This window comes from Pistacia vera, unplaced genomic scaffold (assembly GCF_008641045.1).
Source record: "Pistacia vera cultivar Batoury unplaced genomic scaffold, PisVer_v2 Contig133, whole genome shotgun sequence".
Classification (NCBI taxonomy): Eukaryota; Viridiplantae; Streptophyta; class Magnoliopsida; order Sapindales; family Anacardiaceae; genus Pistacia; species Pistacia vera.
In genome coordinates, this window is record NW_022195391.1 from 309,445 (window position 1) to 327,906 (window position 18,462).

The window sequence follows — 18,462 nt, forward strand, 5'->3', positions numbered from 1 at the left end:
TACTAAATTGTAACGATGGGTTAACGGGAATACTAATTTAGGACGCATGAATAGATGTATTCTGATTTAGAAAGCACAACAATTTTCACAACTAAACCTCAAAAGCTATTAAAACTTCTACAATAGTTTTTGTTAGAATAGAAGTTGTATTTGTCTTACATTGCTAAATTAGTGGACTGTTATGAAGAATATATAAGGTTAGAAGCTAGCTTTTTAGAGTAAGTTTTACCCAATCTCATTTATCACTTTCAACATAAAACACTATAATAATTATAAAAAAAAAAAATCAAAAAACTGTTTAGGGGGCTAGTAGAAGAAAGAGTGATCGTGACACTTGCATTGGAATCGAAGCACAATCTTCATCTAAAATTCAACAATTGTGCTTCATTAGAAGAAGATCTGCCTGCCTATCTACAAAATACAAACCAAATGGATTTCAGAAAACATTTATAATTGGTCTATGTCTAAAGAGTTAGGCCAGTCTCTGCAGTTACGGCTTACAATAACTTCATTGATCCATAACATGAACTGATACGGTTTACGTGATGGAAAAAATTGACAGACCTGAAACTAACAGAACGATTAATGGAGAAAATATTGGATTCAAGTCTCTTTTTTCGTTTGAGAGATCAAGTGAAGTTCATTCATTCTTTCTCGTATGGATTATAGATAAACTTCTAACCTATATTAACACAAGAGAGGTGTGCTATCTTGAACCAAAAGTAACTTAGTCTTGTAACAAGAAGAATTATCAACAGCTCGTTTTCTGCAAAGATCAACAAACCATGGCCAAAGGCAGAGCAAATCATAACCTTAGAAAGGCTTTAAGAGAATCTTCAGCAACAAAAATTCAGACATTTGAACCATAGTACAACCCAAAAACTGCAAATCTTGATTATTGCAAGGCTAAACAGGATTCCAGCATTTGAACACCAACACCAAATTGTAGAAAGCAGCAGCTAATGAAGCCAATAATAGAAACTTTCAACAAAACAAAACTCTCGTTACAAATAACTTCTAAAGTATTTATTTATTATTTTTATCTCCGTATTTAGGGAACCTTGACGGTACGAGGAAATTTTATTAATTGATTAAAAAATATACACCTAGACAAGGGGGGACATAATGAACCTTACCCTTCTTGAGAAATTCTATTACAATAGGTAAATAAAGAAAATGAAAATGCATGCAATTACATATAAATAAAAAAAGAAAAGAAAAAGAAAATATATATATATATATATAAAATCCAAAGCTCTACTTAGAAGAGTGTATTGTTGCCAACCACATCCGAATCAGCTTCATTTGTCTCATTAAAAGAAGATCTACCTATCCACAAAACACAAACCAACTGGATGTTAATGAAACCTTGTTAAACTGCATCATGTCTAGGACTTTAGACTGCAACCATAGTATCAGAAACTTTATTATTAACTAAACTTATAATCTATTTTTCTGTAATTACCTTTTAACCCTGAATATTTCAGAGAATCAATGAGATGAAGAAGCAGTTAACTTCAGCAAAAGAGATGAAACTTTCATCAACATCTATGCTTAATTCATCATAATGCGGCAAGCATGAAGTCTTAAATTCTGACTGGAATTTGTATTCCAATTCTGGATTAAATTGCCCACTTGCTTCAAAATGACTACACTGATTTCAAAATGATACATTCCATCCCATGAAAGATTGAGCTCCACCCATTATTAGAGGAAAGACTACCTGTCAACTGAGCACAAATCAACTGGATCTCTTTAATAAAACGTTGATGTTGCCTAACCTCTAAAGAGTTTCGGCCACTATTTTATAGGAAACTTTGCAGAAAGGTGCGAAGAAAGGAATCAGAAGAAACAGGACTAAAAGAAAAAAGTTTTACCTTTGCCATCGCAGCTTCTCTTAAGATCACTCACTAATAACATGAAAAGCTTTTAAGACTCAGATTCTGAAAGAATGATGTACTTCAATCATCTTCTTCCCACTGAAAAACAAAATATTAATAACGGGGAATACAACCTAATTAGTTGCAAGATGAGTGAAAGGTTAATTCACGCCACTTCAAATAACAATTTATGTGCAATGTGGTGAGCTCTGTTATTAGCCTCTGTTCTCACAGAGCTGAAAAATAGTAAAACCTATAAAACTGCTAGAACAACATTTTTACTAATTACCTCACTTTGAAACTTTGTACACTGCACTGCCACTCATGGCATCCCGGAGTTGAGACTGTTTGGTTGGTCCCTGCAAGAACAACATAATTGTTAATGAACACTCTGTTTTATGAAAATCTAATTGTTTTGATAAAATCTAATGTTGTGGGGTTCTAGAAATTGACAGACCTGAATGGCTCATAGGAATGAAATGAGGTAATTGACAGATTCAGCCTTTTTCATTCTGAATGCAAATTGACTTCATTCTTCTTCCTCTGGACCGTAAATGTACTTGGAATCTATCATAACGCAAGGGATGTGGGTTATCTTGGGCCACTCTTGTCCTTTATCCCTTTTGCAACGTTGTTTCAGCAAAGGACAATTAAAAACATTTAGTGTCAGAAGCGAGGATGGAAGGTCTGGTAAGGATGTGAGATTTTGGCAACTACGAATTTCAAGTAACAGAAGCGAAGATGGAAAATCTAGCAAAGCTGTGAGATTTGGGCAATCCTGGATCCACAAGCATTCAAGAGAGATGAGATCTTGGAAACCCATGGGAAATAGGTGCTTTAATTTTGGGAATCCATCAACTATGAGGCTTCTAAGAGAGGATGGCAACTTCATTCCCATCTCCTCCTCAGGGAAAGACACTGCATTTGGGTATCCCCCAATTACGAGTCTTCTAAGAGAGGTGAATTTGTGGAAGCCCCACCCAGCCAGTGAGTTGTAGATTTTGGGTTCACCAACATAAAGTGACGTTATATTGTCGGGAATATCTTCTTCTGGAAACAATGCCATACTTGGACATTTCGATATGGTTAAGTGTCCAACAGATTTGACGGTGTGCATGCCGCTTGGTAGTGCTTGTATCTTCTCACATCCAGAGAAACAAACTGCTGAAATATTGTTAGAAAGCACAATTTCCCGGCCCAAAACAAGACTGGAACAGTTCCAAAAATAAATTTCATTAAGATTGCGAAGAGTGTATTGGCCCTCCAGAGTTGATCCAAGAGACTTGTAATTGTCAAAACTCTCTACTATTGACTCTGCCTTAGGTGACTGTCCTCCAGATAGTAACGTCCTGAGATTTGAACAATCCCATATTGAAAGATATGTGAGTGTTGAAGGTAACTGGTATGTCGATGATAAGTGCGTAAGAGAAAGGCAGAAAAATATTACCAATCTGCAGAGAAGAGATGTGGGGGTGTTGTCCACATCTTCCTTGTGCATCAATGCATAAGAAGAAGATGGAGAAGAAGTACCATTATCCTCCCAAATGCAAACCAATTTTTCACATCCTTGTACCGAAAGGGTTTTTAGAGATGAAGGTAGTTGGCCTCTCACAATGAATGATAGAGACCTGCAAACATAGACTTCCAAGTGCTCAACACGTGGATTGTTGTGATTCAACCCCCCGTCTAATGATGTGATAGCATTACATTCCTTAATTTCAACTTTTGTTGGAATGGAAAGAAAACCATCTGGAAACAAAACAAGATTCGGAAGCTTTGCCATGTACAGCTCTTTAAGAGAGGTGAAGCTCTGGGAACCTTGTAGTGGCTTCTCAAGAAAAATCTCATTTCCCCACAAATGTGTGAGCTCTTCCCAACCAACAATTTTCAGAGTTTCTAATTTCTGAAATCCCTCCCTGGTCCAACTTCTAAACCCTGGAACATTTGATTCTTCACTATTTATTTCCAACGAGCGGAGCACTGGAAGGATTGAGAGAGAAATCTCTAATTCCTCACATTTATCAATCACAACAGTTTCCAATGAAGGAAGAGGGTTCAATGTTTGGGAGTCAATTGGACTATTGCATACCACGCCTTTGCATCTTTCTATTTCTAAACGGCAGAGCATTGGAAGGCTTGTGAACGAAACCACCAATTGCTGACAATCTCTAACCCCAAGTTTCTCTAATGAAAGAAGATGGGTAGGTAATCTTCCAGAGAGTTTAGGACATTGTGATATGGAAAGCTGTTTGAGACGAGAGAACCTTTCAGCATGCTCCTTTTCTTCAAAAGGATCCCAATGCTCCCATTCTGGCAGATTCTCAAAACGAAGAGTCTCTAGTAATTGAAAAGATTCTGAGCAACTCTCCCCATAAACCTCACAGCCTATTTTTTCAAGCATTTTCATCCCCTTGATGGTGAGGTTTTTAAGTGAGCCTAGTAGCCCAATCGAAGGCAAGGTCTTACAATTTTCACATCCATCCAATTTCAAAGAAACCATATTAGAGAATGATGGATCTCCTATCCAAGATGAAATTTTTTTGCCACAAAAGTTATTGATTGTGAGCTCTTTAAGATTTGTATGGGGCTGTAAAATGTCAAGAACAATTTTCTCAACTTCTTCGTCTTGTGAAACATAAGAAGAACTCCATTCTAGCACTAACACTTCCAAGTCCTTCTTATCACACAATATAGAATCTCTTGTTTCATGACAATCAATTGCATTCTCTAACCTTGAAATATAAAGTTCTCCACGAATAAACTTTAGTTCTTTCAAATCTTTCAAACTAGATACGACACCTTCACCCACAACAAAATTAGATAAAGTTCGAATACATTTCAGTTTTTTCACTCCCAAAGGCATTTCTCTTATAAGTCTTGCACCTCTAATATCAAGATGGTGAAGATTGACCAAATCTCCCAATTGTAAAGGCAACTTTTTGAGATGAGAACAACCTCTTAATAACAAACTTTGTAAATTGAATAGTGTACTTGTTGACTCAGGTAGATTTGTCATTTGAGTTTGAGAAAGATTGAGGTACCTCAAATGTTTTAAATCTCCGATTGAGTCGGGTAGTTCAATTGCACAATAGTTTGTTAAAGATAGTGATCTCAATTTTTTCAGCTTTGGCAATAAATTGGGAAAGATTGATAGACTTATGTAACTCGGACCATATATTGGCTTTGATGGCCCTAATATTCTTAGGAACGTCCGTAGCTGCTCAACTCCATAGAAGACTTTGAAATCCTTCTCAACTTCGTACATTCTATATGTGTAAGAAGAGTGTCGAATCCTTTCACGTCTTTCTATTTGCATGACACTCGATTCATCCTCAAATCTAAAACTCTTCTGCTGACAAATCCATTGGGCCAAATCGTGGACAAGGTCGTGCATCACAAATTTCAAACTATCATTACTCAATTGTTGAAAAATTGACCTAGACAATAACTCACAAAAATACTCGCCGCCTAGGTCTTCTAGTTGCTTCTTATGGTTTGATTGTTGAATAAGTCCTTCTGCCATCCACAAAAGTACAAGTTCTTCCTTCTCGAATTCATAATCCTTCGGAAAAATTGCACAATAAGAAAAACATCTCTTAAGATGCGACGGAAGATGATGATAACTTAATTTTAAGACTGGGAGAATATTACTTTCCTCTGGCAAATCCCAAATTTCACTGTCCAATATATCCACCCATTCATCATATTTTTGCTTAGAGCGTAAAAGGCCAGCTAGCGTTCTTGCTGCCAATGGCAAGCCTTTACACTTTTTAAGAACTTTCTCGCGAAGTAATTCCATATTCTTTCTTGCAGTAATAACTCTACTTCCAGATACATGCTTCTCAAATATGGCCCAGCAGGCATCTTCTGGCAGAAGCTCCAAGTTATAACATGCTTCTAGTTCCATTGTCGATGCAACATCTTTGCTGCGTGTAGTTACAATTATTTTACTTCCTGGTGCTCCAGCCAAGAATGGAGACTTTAGGGCTTCCCACAGGTCATAATCCCTACTCCAAACATCGTCCAAGACTAATAAGAATTTTTTCCCCGCTATATTGTTTTTGAGCTGAACCTGCACTTCATTTAAGTGTGTTAGAGTGCAAGTTGATGCAGTGATTGACTCAAAAATAGCCTTGGAGATGCGCAGAACATCAAAATCATCTGAGACACACGTCCATGCTCTTGTATTGAAAACTTTGATAACCTCTTCATCATTGTAGACCTCTCGAGCAAGTGTTGTTTTACCAATTCCTCCCATACCGACAATGGGTATAACACAAAAGTTGGCTTCACTTGATCCCTCACTTAACACCATTTGAAGTATCTTGGCTTTGTCTTTCTTCCTCCCAAAAACAGCAGGCTCCATTGGCACAGATGTACTGTCCGGTCTTTTCCATGCAGCATTTGATGTGGCTCCATCATTTCTCTCCAACCCAAGCTCAGTTCCTTGTTTGCAGAGATTCTCCAATCGGGTAGTAATACCATCTATCTTGTTCCCCATGTTGATGTTGAACTTCACAGTACTTGGAGTCAAAGCATTGCAACAAGCAGGGATAAATCTGCGTACCTTGCTAGTGCTAGCACCATCTTCTGCCTCCACCTCGTCCCCTATAGCTTCCGTCGCAAACTCATCCAAAATGTCCTCTGCATCATAAGCCAAATCTTGGAGATCATCCAGCCACATTTTCACAGCCTCGTTCTTCAGTTGCTTCTCCTCTGCATCTCTGAGCACGGCCTGAATCATTTTCAACGTTCTTTTCCACTCTGTTAGCTTTGAATCTACCCCGTTCCTACGCACAAAATTCAGCAACTCTTTGGACGCCAATCTGTCGAACAGAACTTGAAGGAAAGCAGAGAGAAAAAGCTCTGCCACAGGCATGGTGATTGGTTTGGTCTGTTCGAACGAAAGGAATTACATGAAAAGGATTATCTATCCAACAAAGGGAAGAATGAGAGCCAAAGCAAGAGAAACTAGTTTCGTTCAATAGATATGGTTGAACAGTCTTAAAACTGCATATCTATGCCATCAATAAACAGTAATTTTCTTTAGGCATGCGTTAATTAAAAAAAAAAATTGAATAATACATAAAAATACAAGAGTAAGTTCCATTGATAATTATTAAGAAGAGTGAGAGTGAAAATAAGAGAAACTGGTTTTCCGCTACGGATTCTTGAACTGTTACAAACTCAATTGCAATAAATTATAAAACTTTAAGCATGGTGATTAATTAAGATCGCTTAGACATGATAATTAAAAGTATAAATAATATGAAAACAGTAATTTAGAATTTCAAAATTATAAATTATAAAACTCAATCGCAAATACATTAAAAATGATTGTTTTGCGATTCAATTTGAAAAGTGGTGGTGGTATGAAGGTTGTTTTTCCTTACCTGAAATTTGAGATACGATGGTCTACTGGATTTCTTAACAGTCAATTCTACTAGCAAGCACTGTTTACAAGATGAAGAGGTGGAATTTGTGGTAAGAAATTAAAAGGCGAAATTAGGAGAGTTTAGGAGAAGAAGAAAAAGACTCAGAAAGTGAAAAGTTTGAGAGGTTTCTTCCTTTTTTCTCTGAACACTTTAGTACTTTACTACGAATAATAAAACAGAAAAACGGACATGCAAGAGTCACGTGTCCATTATGAGAGATGAAGAAAAAGTAAAATGAAAAATGGACAGTGTACTCATAAGCAGAGGGTCCAGATGTCTGCAATTTTGGTTTTAAAGTCTTGGCTCCACCATTGCAATAATTCAACCTCGAATCAAATGAAAGAGCTAAAAGCTTTGGTTTCTTTTTTGATGTCTTGTTTTTTTCTTCCTATTGGACCATAGTGTGTTTGTTTTAGTAAATTTCCAAGCATCAGCCGGGCATCCACCATGAAATTTCACATAAGAAATTGAACGATAATCCTGAACGAAATAGAGGTAGGAGCAAGAACAAAATATAACAGTAAAACAAATTATACAGTAAACAAAGAAAATAATATGCATGATTTGCGCTGGTTAATGTGGGTTATATTCAACTGAGTCAATATTATTGTAATATACCTCACCTCTTTCGTTTACAATGAATGAATTACCCTATAATTTGTTATCACACTCATAACAAGAGAAAAGTATGTTTATATACTAGGTTTAAGAGACTAAACCTAGTTTTACAAGAATTCCTATTCCTAAGTCCAACCCAATAAGGAATTAATAACTTAAAAGAAATCATACAGCGGTTATATATGAAAAAGCCCAAAACCGCCTACGGACTCAAGGGCGCTGCCCCTGCAACCCCCGCCCGCTGACTGTGGAGCGGGACTCCCACCCACTGACTGGGCAACGGGACCCTCGAATGCGTCTGTATGACCCATTAATGTTGAAGTAGTCGACAACTCTAACAAATCCAATCAATAATTAGATCGGTGTTTGATTAAAATTAATGACTTGATTAATTAGTGTTTTGTATGTTAATACAATTTTTTTTTAACCAATTGTCGCAACGCTGCTGTCGAGACCTTGAAATGGCCACCCAAGCATGGCTACATCATGTGCCAATTTTTGGCTATGGTGTTTGGTTATAAAACCACCATATGACCACCATCCCAATCACAAGAATACAACAAACAAAACCTCTGAATTCTTTATTTATTTATTTATTTTATTATTATTATTATTTTTTTATTTATTTTTTTGTTATCGGGGTATCTAGTTCAGCTTACGATGTATACCTCGACTAATTCTCTGACCATAAACCAGGCTAGCCTTGCAAGACAAGCAAGCAGTATTTGCAAGACGAAGGGATGGAATTTGGCGTTTGAGTTGTTGAATTTGTGATAAGAAATGAAAAGGAGAAATTAGGAGAGTTTCGGAGAAGTAGAAAGAGACTCAGAAAATGAAAAGTTTGAGAGGTTTCTTCCTTTTTCTCTCAACACTTCACTATGAATAAAGAAAAAGTAAAATGGAATATGGACAGCGTGCTCATAAAGCAGAGAGTCCGACTGTCTGCAACTTTGGTTTTAAAGTCTTGGCTCCACCATTGCAATAATTCAACTTCATAGTGGTTGCTTTTTTAAAGTAAAAGTTCATCCAATCAATAATTTGATTAGTGTTTGATTAAAATTAATGATTTGATTAATTTGTTTAACAAAACTCAAGAGATGAACTTATAAATATTGTTTCACACTGACTTCCAAGAAGCAATAATATATGTATATATGTGTTATGCCTTGGAAAATGAAGGGCTGACGTGGGAAAATCGTGTGAAGAGCGACCTGCTCCCGTTAGAGCAACACGCACACGTCAGACCTGCCACATGATATGGAGCTCACATGCGTCCATTTTTCTGCAGCAAATCGTGCGAAGTCAGCTTGGGAAGAGGGAAATGGGACGTAAAACCAGATTATATCTTGACAATCACACCAACCCATGGATTTAATGATGATTACACGCTTCAGTTTGATATAAAATGAAGAAGACCCCTTCATTAAGGGGATTCGGCCATTCTTTACATGAAATAAACTCTCTCTCTCTCCTGTAAAAAACACTTACTTTTCATAACTCTTATGTACGTCAGTCCGCTTCGCGACCTGACCCACACCAACATCAATATAAATCAGTGGACATAGGATTTGCTATCTTAGCATCCGAACCACTTTAAAAGTCTTCTTTGCATTTATTTCACTTCATATACCCATTATCACGTGTGGTAATTCATCAAATAGTAATATCTACGTGACAATTGGTTGGTGCCAAAAATGAGCATCAACAGTTTGGCACTAGAAAGAGGGCTGATTTAGTGTCTACCCTTCATCAGGAGAATCTTTGACCTACTGGTCTCACAGCTACAATGGCCAGCCAATCTGAACCTGAGCAGGTGAACCAGCATGCTGAAGGAGTCCCCCAGGCCCAGAGGGACACCCCTTCCAACATACCTCCAGTTTCGCAAAATGCCGCTGGGAATACCCCAGCAGCTCCGCAACTGGATCCTGCTATCAGAAGCTACCTGGAGAGGTTCGACAATACTCTCCAGACGGTCAACCAGAGGTTGGACCGTTTGGACCAGGGCATGTCATCTACGACAGCTGGAGCGGTACAACCGCCAAAAACGCCTGCAGGTCGCGCGAAAGAGCGGCAAAGGGAAATAGCCCGTGCCGCGAGCACTGTAGCGCGTAAGCGCAAGGGTAAGCAAGTGGCAAAAAATAAGCCTACGGGCTCCCAAGGGCCAGCGAATACAAAAGGCGCCCCGAGCAGGGTGTCGGCGAAGCTGAGACTCGGTGAAAAAGTAAACCCCGAGCTGTCCCATGCCACGTCGCAGGCAAACCCAAGCGAAAATGCTGGGCGCAATGATTCCGATCACCACCAGCAGAACGATCCCGATCGTTCCCATACGGGTGGCCCCCACATCTCGCGGGGCGGTTCGTACCACCGCGAGGGTCGTGAAAATGCCCCGCACAACACATCGCCTTCACACGCCTCTAGTCAGCGTGTGTCAAGCGCGGCTGGAAATACCGGTCGAGGCGAGGAGGGATCCGACCTCCGAACTCTCCTGAACCGCAATCGGGAAGGTCGGGCTCGCATGGGTGAAAGCAACCCTGGGTTGGCTCCGTTACCACAAATTGAGGAGTTGCAGCGAGCTCTAGACAGGTTAAGGGAGCAGCAAAACGAACAGGCGCAGGTCACCTCAACATCCCCATTTTCTCCTGAAGTGCTAGCTGCACCACTTCCACCAGGGTTCAGAATGCCAGATATGCGACCGTTTGATGGAAATTATGACCCGTAGGATCATTTATATGAGTTCAACAACCTGATGGAGCTCCACCAGGTTTCGGAGCTCGCGAAATGCCATTGTTTGGCCGTGACGCTGACTTCTCACGTCAAACGGTGGTTAAGGTCGCTCCCAGCGGGATCGATCAGTTCGTGGCCTCAGATGAGCACGACGTTCCTGCGGCATTTCCAAGCCAACCGGAAATTTTCAATGCCTTTGAGCTACCTCAGCAACATAAGGCAAGAAAGAGACGAATCCCTGCAGTCTTACATTGACCGCTTCTACAAGGAACTCAACAAAGTGGCACACGCTCCAGAAGAGTCCATCCGAACCCTTATAATAGCTGGAGTTCGCTCGCAAACTGACCTGTGGAAAGAACTGCAGGCTGAGGACGACATTTCCCTCACCGGGTTCTATAACCTGGTAGAAAAGTATCTCCGGATAGAGAATTCGCTGGCGGCACTCCGCCGTCGCGATCACGGCACTTCTAGCAGTACACCTGGTCGGGGAGATAACAGGCGAGCTGATCGCAAAGGAGACACTACCGATCAGCGAAAAGGGAAAAAACCCCGCTATGAGCAGAAAAAGTCCTATGCTCCTGTTCCTCGTCGCGATCACGACGGGGCTCAATATACTCCGCTGAATGTGTCCGTATCTGTAATCCTCGATAAATCCGAGGAGGCCAGCCTGCTCGGTGAGCCCGAACCCATGAAAACCCCTGCTACGGCCAGAAACAACAAAAAGTACTGCCGTTACCATCGGGATAATGGGCACCTCACTGATGAATGCCGAGCTCTAAAGCAGGCTATCGAAGAGCTCATCAAGAAGGGGCACTTCAAGGAGTACATTGACGACTCCCCAAAAGAGAACCAAGGGGAACGAAAGAAAAAGCGCCGTGATCGCAGCGGGTATGATAGTGTTAACATAATTTTCGGAGGCCCGCACCTCGCTGGAAACACGCGAGGAGCGCAAGAAAGATATGCTCGCGAAGCGCACCACGACCCGATCAGGGTAATGAATACTTCGCAGTGACCTCAGAAAGCCAGAAAAGAGGAACCAATCTCCTTCTGCGAGAAGGAAGCAGCTCGCTTACACCATCCTCACGAGGATGCTCTGGTAATCACGCCCCTGATAGGGTGTCATAATGTCTGCAGAATGCTTGTGGATAACGGAAGCGCTGTGAACATTCTGTTCAAATCCGCTTTTGATAGAATGAACCTGGCCGAGGCCGACCTGAAGCCAGCCTCGATGCCTCTGTACAGTTTTACAGGGGATCACCTGATCCCCAACGGAACAATCCAGCTCCCAGTCACGCTCGGCGACTACGACGAGGTGACTAGGGTTACAGAATTCTTGGTCGTAGACTGCCCATCGGCCTTCAATGGAATCTTAGGGCGACCTCTACTAAGAACTTTCAGGGCAGTCACTTCCATCTATCATCTCAAGATGAAGTTCCCCACTCCAACGGGGATAGGGGAGGTAAGCGGATCGCAAAGCGCATCTCGTGAATGCTATGTAAAATCGGTCTAGATGGCCGACAAGGGAAAGGGCATTTCGCGGTGTGCACCCCGCCAAGCTGTGGCGATCAGCCGGATCGAGCCACAGCCTAGTCCGGCGGAGGATAACATAGATCCGCGAATTCAGGAAATCCCCCCGAGCGGCCTGGTGGAGGATCTGTCCAAAGTTTCGGTTGATCCAAAAGAGCCGAGCCAAGTGCTAAAGATCGGAAGCTGTCTCAATCCTCAGCTCGCTTCCGAGCTAGTAAGCTTCTTGAGGGAGAACATTGATGTGTTCGCCTGGTCGCATGCAGATATGGTCGGGATCAGCCCGAACATTATTTTCCATCCGTTAAACGTCAGCAGTGAAGCCAAGCCAGTCCGCCAAAAGAGGAGGGCGATGGATCCGGAGCGGTACGCCTCATTAAAATCAGAAGTGGAGAACCTTCTCCGGAATGGATCTGTTCGCGAGGCACTCTACCCAACCTGGGTTGCCAACCCGGTCCTGGTAAAGAAGCCAAATGGCAAGTGGCGGACCTACGTGGACTTCAGCGACCTAAACAAAGCTTGCCCAAAAAACAGCTTCCCCCTACCGAGAATCGATCAGCTCGTTGATGCCACCTGGGGGCACGAGCTGTTAAGCTTCATGGATGCATATTCGGGATACAATCAAATCCCGATGTATAAACCGGATGAGGAGCATACGACCTTCATAACGGACCGGGGGCTGTACTGTTACAAAGTCATGCCCTTCGGCCTTAAGAATGCAGGAGCGACCTATCAGAGGTTGGTCAACCGAATGTTCTCCGACCAGATCGGGAGGACAATGAAGGTCTATGTGGACGACATGCTAGTCAAATCCCAGGTCGCCTCAGAGCATATTACGCATCTCGCTGAGATGTTTGACATACTCCGGCTCTACAGGATGAAGCTGAACCCTCTCAAATGTTCGTTCGGGGTATCGTCAGGGAAGTTCCTGGGATATATGGTCAATCAGCGGGGCATAGAAATAAACCCCGAAAAGATCCAAGCTCTACTCGATATGGAGAGCCCGACCAGCAAAAAGCAGGTCATGAGTCTGAACGGGCGAATAGCGGCACTAAGTCGCTTCATATCAAGGCTAATAGACCGCTGTTTACCATTCTTCAATGTTCTGAAGGCCAATAAGAAATTCGAGTGGACTTCAGAATGCGAGCTGGCATTCCAAAGTATAAAAGAGCATCTTGGGAAGCCACCTCTCCTCTCTAAGCCTCTTCCACAGGAAATCCTGCTCATCTACCTGTCCGTGTCTCAGTTCGCGGTCAGCGCAGCTTTAATACGGGAAGAGGAAAAAGCTCAGTGGCCGGTATATTATGCAAGTAAGCGTCTATCGGATGCCGAGATGCGGTACCCGGAAATGGAGCGACTAGCTTTTGCCCTGCTGGTCGCGTCCAAAAAGCTGCGACCTTACTTCCATGCCCATACAATCAACGTAATGACAAGTTACCCTCTCAGGCAGGTCCTCCAGAAACCGGAGGCCTCGGGTAAACTGCTTAAATGGGCCATGGAGCTGAGCCAGTTCGACCTAAAGTATACGCCCAGGTCGACCATCAAAGGGCAGGCTGTTGCGGACTTCATCTCGGAATTTTCCTATCTCCCGAACGAGCAACAGTCTAGCGAAGTTGGGCAAGAAGCTATTCAAAACCTGTCGACTTGGAACCTCTACGTCGACGGGTCATCAAACAGGAAAAGAGCAGGTGCGGGTCTTCTCCTGGTGAGCCCCGAGGGGGCTCGAATTCATGGTATTCCAAGGTTCGGGTTTAAAGCGACTAACAATGAGTCCAAATACGAAGCTCTGCTCGCCGGGTTGCGACTTGCCAAAGAAATGGGTGCAACCGCGATCAGTATTTATAGCGACTCTATGCTGGTCGTCAACCAGATCCTAGGGGAATACCAAGCTAAAGAAGAGAACATGGTCCGCTACCTGAAAGAAGCTAAGGTCTTTCTAGGGTCGTTTAAGCACTTTGAAATCACTCAGATCCCCAGGGAGAGTAACTCTATAGCGGACGCCTTGGCAAAGATAGCCTCGTCATTAGATTCTGAGGCTCCTGATAACATTCCTGTTCGTTTTGTCGGTTCTCCGACTATCAGCTCGAGCGAACAGGCCGTGAGCACGGTTCAGTCAGATTCCTGGATGACTCCCATTGTCCAGTACCTCAAGGATGGGACCTTGCCTAGCGACAAGGTTGAAGCAAGAGTCCTGCGAGTAAGGTCTGCTCGTTTCACACTCATCGGGGATCAGCTGTACAAGAGATGATTCAGTATCCCTCTCCTCCGATGTGTAACCAATGAAGAAGCAGACTACATCATGAGGGAAATTCATGAAGGGATCTGCGGTAACCACATAGCAGCTCGTTCGCTTGCGAACAAGGTTGTTCGTCAGGGATATTATTGGCCCCGAATCCAAGAAGATGCGCACAACTTTGTCAAGAAGTGCGACAAATGCCAGCGGTTCGCGAACATTCCGCGAGCCCCATCTCACGAGCTGATTACTATGACCAGCCCCTGGCCATTTTCCATGTGGGGGATCGACCTTATCGGCTCCATGCCAGTAGGAAAGGGAGGGGTTAAGTATGCCGTGGTCGCGGTAGACTATTTCACAAAATGGGTCGAAGCCGAGCCAATAGCCGCGATCACGACCAGAAAGCTAAAAGACTTCGTTTTCAAGAACATAGTGTGCCGCTACGGAATTCCTCACACCCTCATCTCAGATAATGGGAAGCAGTTCGATAATGAGGAGTTCAAGCAGTTCTGCGACGAGCTGGGCATCCATACAAAATTTGCCTCAGTCGCCAGACCGCAAGCGAATGGCCAAGTTGAAGCAGTTAACAAGACCATCAAGCACACTCTGAAGGCCAAGCTCGGGGCAGCCAAAGGAAATTGGGCTGACGACCTCCCCGAAGTATTGTGGGCATACAGGACAACTCCAAGATCCTCCACCTCGGAAACCCCATTTTCGCTAGCCTATGGCTGCGAAGCGATGATCCCTGTAGAGGTCGGAACTGGTTCTCTTCGGAGGGACTTGTACGATGAGGTCGAAAACGAAGTGCTTATGAGGACAAGTTTGGACCTGGTCGAGGAGCACCGCAACAAGGCTTCGCTAAGGGTAGCAGCTTACCAGCAGCGAGCAAAAAGGTTCTTCGACTCAAAGGTCAGGCGAAGAGACTTCCAGGTCGGAGACCTTGTGCTAAAGGAAGTTCTCCTCGGGACCAGAGAGCCAAGTGCGGGGGTACTAGGGCCTAACTGGGAAGGTCCATACCGGGTCGACAAAGTAATCAGACCGGGGACCTACCATCTCAAAAGATTGAATGGCTCCAAAGTACCCCGAGCTTGGAATGTCGAGCACCTCCGTCCATACTATCAGTAATCTCAAACTCAGCTCGATTTTTGTTAATTTCTTTTAAGTATTACTTTATTCGCTCGAAACAGTTCGTATGTGTTCTGTTCGCATGTAATAATTCGTAGACAATTGCTTATGTAAATCGCGAATTGTAAATTGTACATACAATATATAAAAAAAGCGAACTGCAAATTGAAAAGATTGTTCCATTCATTTACAAAGTCAAAAGACCCGATTACAACGGGGACAACTCATTACGCTTAAGGCTGGTCGGGGGGATCCTTTGATCCAGAACCCCCTGCCTGGTCGGGTTGTTGGGCGCCTGCGGCCTCCAGATCGTCCTCTTCGGCCATGATCCGCAAAGTCGCTTGCCAACTCTCCAGGAGGTCGGACGTGTCCAAATCCGGGTTCCTTGCTCGCAGGGAGTAGATAGACCCGATTGCCCAGTCCGTGGCCTTTTCTTCCAGGTCCTCTGACTGGTTCTGCATTTCTACAGTCAGGGAAGCGATTTTGTCCTGACTCTCTTGGAGCTCGGCCTAAAGAGCTTGCCTCTCTTGGAGCTAGTTCGAAGGTCGCTTGGAGCTCTTGATCCTTTTCCCCAACCTCCTTGGAGAGCCTGGCGGTTGTCCTTTGAAGTTCTCTGACTTCCTCCGCACGCCGGTCGAGCTCCGCCCTCTGGAAGTCCACCGTTCGTTGAGCAGCGTCCTTTTGGTTTAGATACGTGTTCGCCGCTTCGAACGCTTGGGTTCTTTCCGCTTCAACGGACTCCAAACTTTGCTTCAGCTTTGCGACCTCCTCCTCCAGGTCGCTTGTCCCCTTTGCGGCCCCAGCCGCGTCTTTTCCATGGCCATCCTCATCGCAAGTAACGCCTGCGAACAAGATATAAGTTAGTGGAATAAATCAGAATGAAGTCTTGAGTCCAACTCGTTTACCTTGCTCAGATGCTGGAACGACCTGTCCATCAGGTCGTCGCCCATGTCAGCGAACTCGTCGTATGACTCCGTTAGCTCGCACTCGAGCAGGCCATAGACTATCGACTGCAGGTGCTCGGGCAGACTCCCTAACGAGTCTAGAACCGGTGCATCCTTCACCTTGCCGACAGCGGCCGCCTCGCTCGCGAGCTCTTTGCCCGACCTCCTGGATTCTTGGCGCGTCCTCAGAGGTTCCTCCTCGGATTCGGTTTCAGACTCTTCGGCCTGGACCTGTTTCCTCTTCTTGGACTTTTGGGCCGGAGCCTTCTGCCTGGGGCGAGCAGACTGTGCCCGAGCGACCTGTTCTGTCCTGGTCACTTCTTGTGCAGGGCGGGGCTGCGAAGGCGCAGAAGCTCGCAGCGGTTGTGCCGGAATAGCACGGGCAGCTTCGGTCTCCCTCTCCCTCCTCGATCGAGGGAAAACAAATGGTGCTCGGCGGGACTGCCCGGACTCCTTTGGGGGCATGGTCTCTGCATTTAAGCTCGTCAGTAAGGGAATTTATTCCACGACTAGAAAGGGACCAATATAACTCACCTTCCAGGGGTTCTAACGACGCCTTGTTGGTGAAAAAACCGTACTTCCGCAGGTTCGCAGTTGTCACAAGCTTCCTCGCGTCCCGCTGCTCGTCGTCCAGTACCCCGAAAGATATAAGTCTGTTTGGGTCGGCGAGTAGCCTCTGCTCGGTCGTTCTATTAACTGCAAAAGAAAACAGGTCGTTACAATGGATCAAGCGAGCAGATAAACAACCCAGTGAAAGAAAACCTACTTGGATCCTGAAAATGGCAGTGGCCATTATAAAAGAAAAATAAAAACTTTGTCTCGTAGGCCCCCGCATTGTTGGGATAGCTGTGTATCCCCGCAGTAATGGTAGGTCGCCGAGACAAATAGTACAAGTCCTTGTCCCTACTCTTCTTAAAGTAGTAGGCGACACCGAGCTCGACCGCCGTTGGCTCTCCCAAGCCGTTCTCGCAGCACGCGATGTACATCGCGACCGCGATGACATACGCGTTTGGCGTTAACTGCATCGGTGCGATCCCGAAATGATCCAGGACCGACCTGATGAAAGGATGGAAGGGAATCCTCCCCCCACTCTTGAAGATCTCCTCAAAGATCGCGGCAAGGCCGTCGGCCGGACGCCGTGACGGCCTAGTATGGTCGAGGAACACCTCCGCGCGGATGTCGAACTGCTTCTTTATTCTAGCATATTCCTCGGGGGCGAGAACCGAGTAGACATCGAGAGCTGCGTCCTCAGGAGCTCCCCGCGAGGACGAGCTGGCTCCTCCCTCGGTCCTGGATGTTGACGGTTCCATTCCAGTCTGCAACATCAACAGACACAGTCATTTAGGCCCTCGTGTTTGCCCTGTGCGGCGGCAGGGGACAAAAACTTAAAACCCAGCGGTGATTCAAGCCGCCATCCACGGCTCGAATCCAATGACGGCATCGCGACTCTGATGAAACACCGGAAGACCCAACGCCGTGGTTCAACCAAACCAGTGCAAAAAAAGAAAGAAGGGAAAAGGAGAACCTTACTCTGTGGGATATGGAGCTGGGGCCGAAACTGGTTTTGGTTGCCTGAAAAGCGCCGATCGGGAAAGAATGATTCTTGGTTTGCAAAAGTTTGTCACCCGAAGCGAAAGAAATTTCGGTGACCTCATCTGGAAAATACAAAGTTTTTATATGGATTGCGAATCGACGGTTACCGCCCCTCGGAACCGAAACGACAGTTCTCTCTCTCCCTGCATTAAATGCGCCCCATGTCGCATTAAATGCCGTGAAAAGGGGCGTCGTTTCAAACCCACGTCGCATTAAATGCAGTAATAGGGGTTGTCGTTTCAAATGTGTTACACAATCAATGCTGTCAAAACGGCGTCGAGTCATCCTACAACGCATTTAATGTGTCTGACAGACGCTGTAACGCGTGCAGAGCGCCTGACAGCGCAGAGCCAGGTTCATTGAACCTCTAAGGTACGGAAAGGAGC

General features: G+C 44.3%; 1 protein-coding gene and 1 long non-coding RNA gene across 2 annotated transcripts; both read right to left on the minus strand.

Moving 5' to 3' along the window:
• Window positions 1-1,210: 1,210 nt before the first annotated feature.
• LOC116122262 lies at window positions 1,211-3,251 on the minus strand. Its single transcript, XR_004126871.1, has 5 exons — window positions 2,338-3,251; window positions 2,170-2,239; window positions 1,878-1,979; window positions 1,466-1,730; window positions 1,211-1,329 (listed from the first exon to the last, which is right to left on the minus strand). It is a non-coding gene; the product is annotated as an uncharacterized LOC116122262 (long non-coding RNA).
• A 237-nt stretch (window positions 3,252-3,488) lies between these two features.
• On the minus strand, window positions 3,489-7,434 carry LOC116122282 (putative disease resistance RPP13-like protein 1). Its single transcript, XM_031408152.1, has 3 exons — window positions 7,274-7,434; window positions 3,627-6,774; window positions 3,489-3,508 (listed from the first exon to the last, which is right to left on the minus strand). The coding sequence occupies exons 2-3, from the start codon at window positions 6,757-6,759 to the stop codon at window positions 3,489-3,491; spliced, it is 3,153 nt and encodes a 1,050-aa protein (XP_031264012.1). The 5' UTR covers window positions 6,760-6,774; window positions 7,274-7,434.
• Between the last annotated feature and the right edge of the window lie 11,028 nt (window positions 7,435-18,462).

Excerpts from the sequence above, each read along its gene's own strand:
- LOC116122282 (XM_031408152.1), bottom strand. The coding sequence starts at position 6,759 with ATGCCTGTGGCAGAGCTTTTTCTCTCTGCTTTCCTTCAAGTTCTGTTC. Across the intron at positions 3,509-3,626 it reads TCTTGTTTTGTTTCCAGATG|GTCTCTATCATTCATTGTGA; the intron begins GTTTTCTTTCCA and ends CTATGTTTGCAG.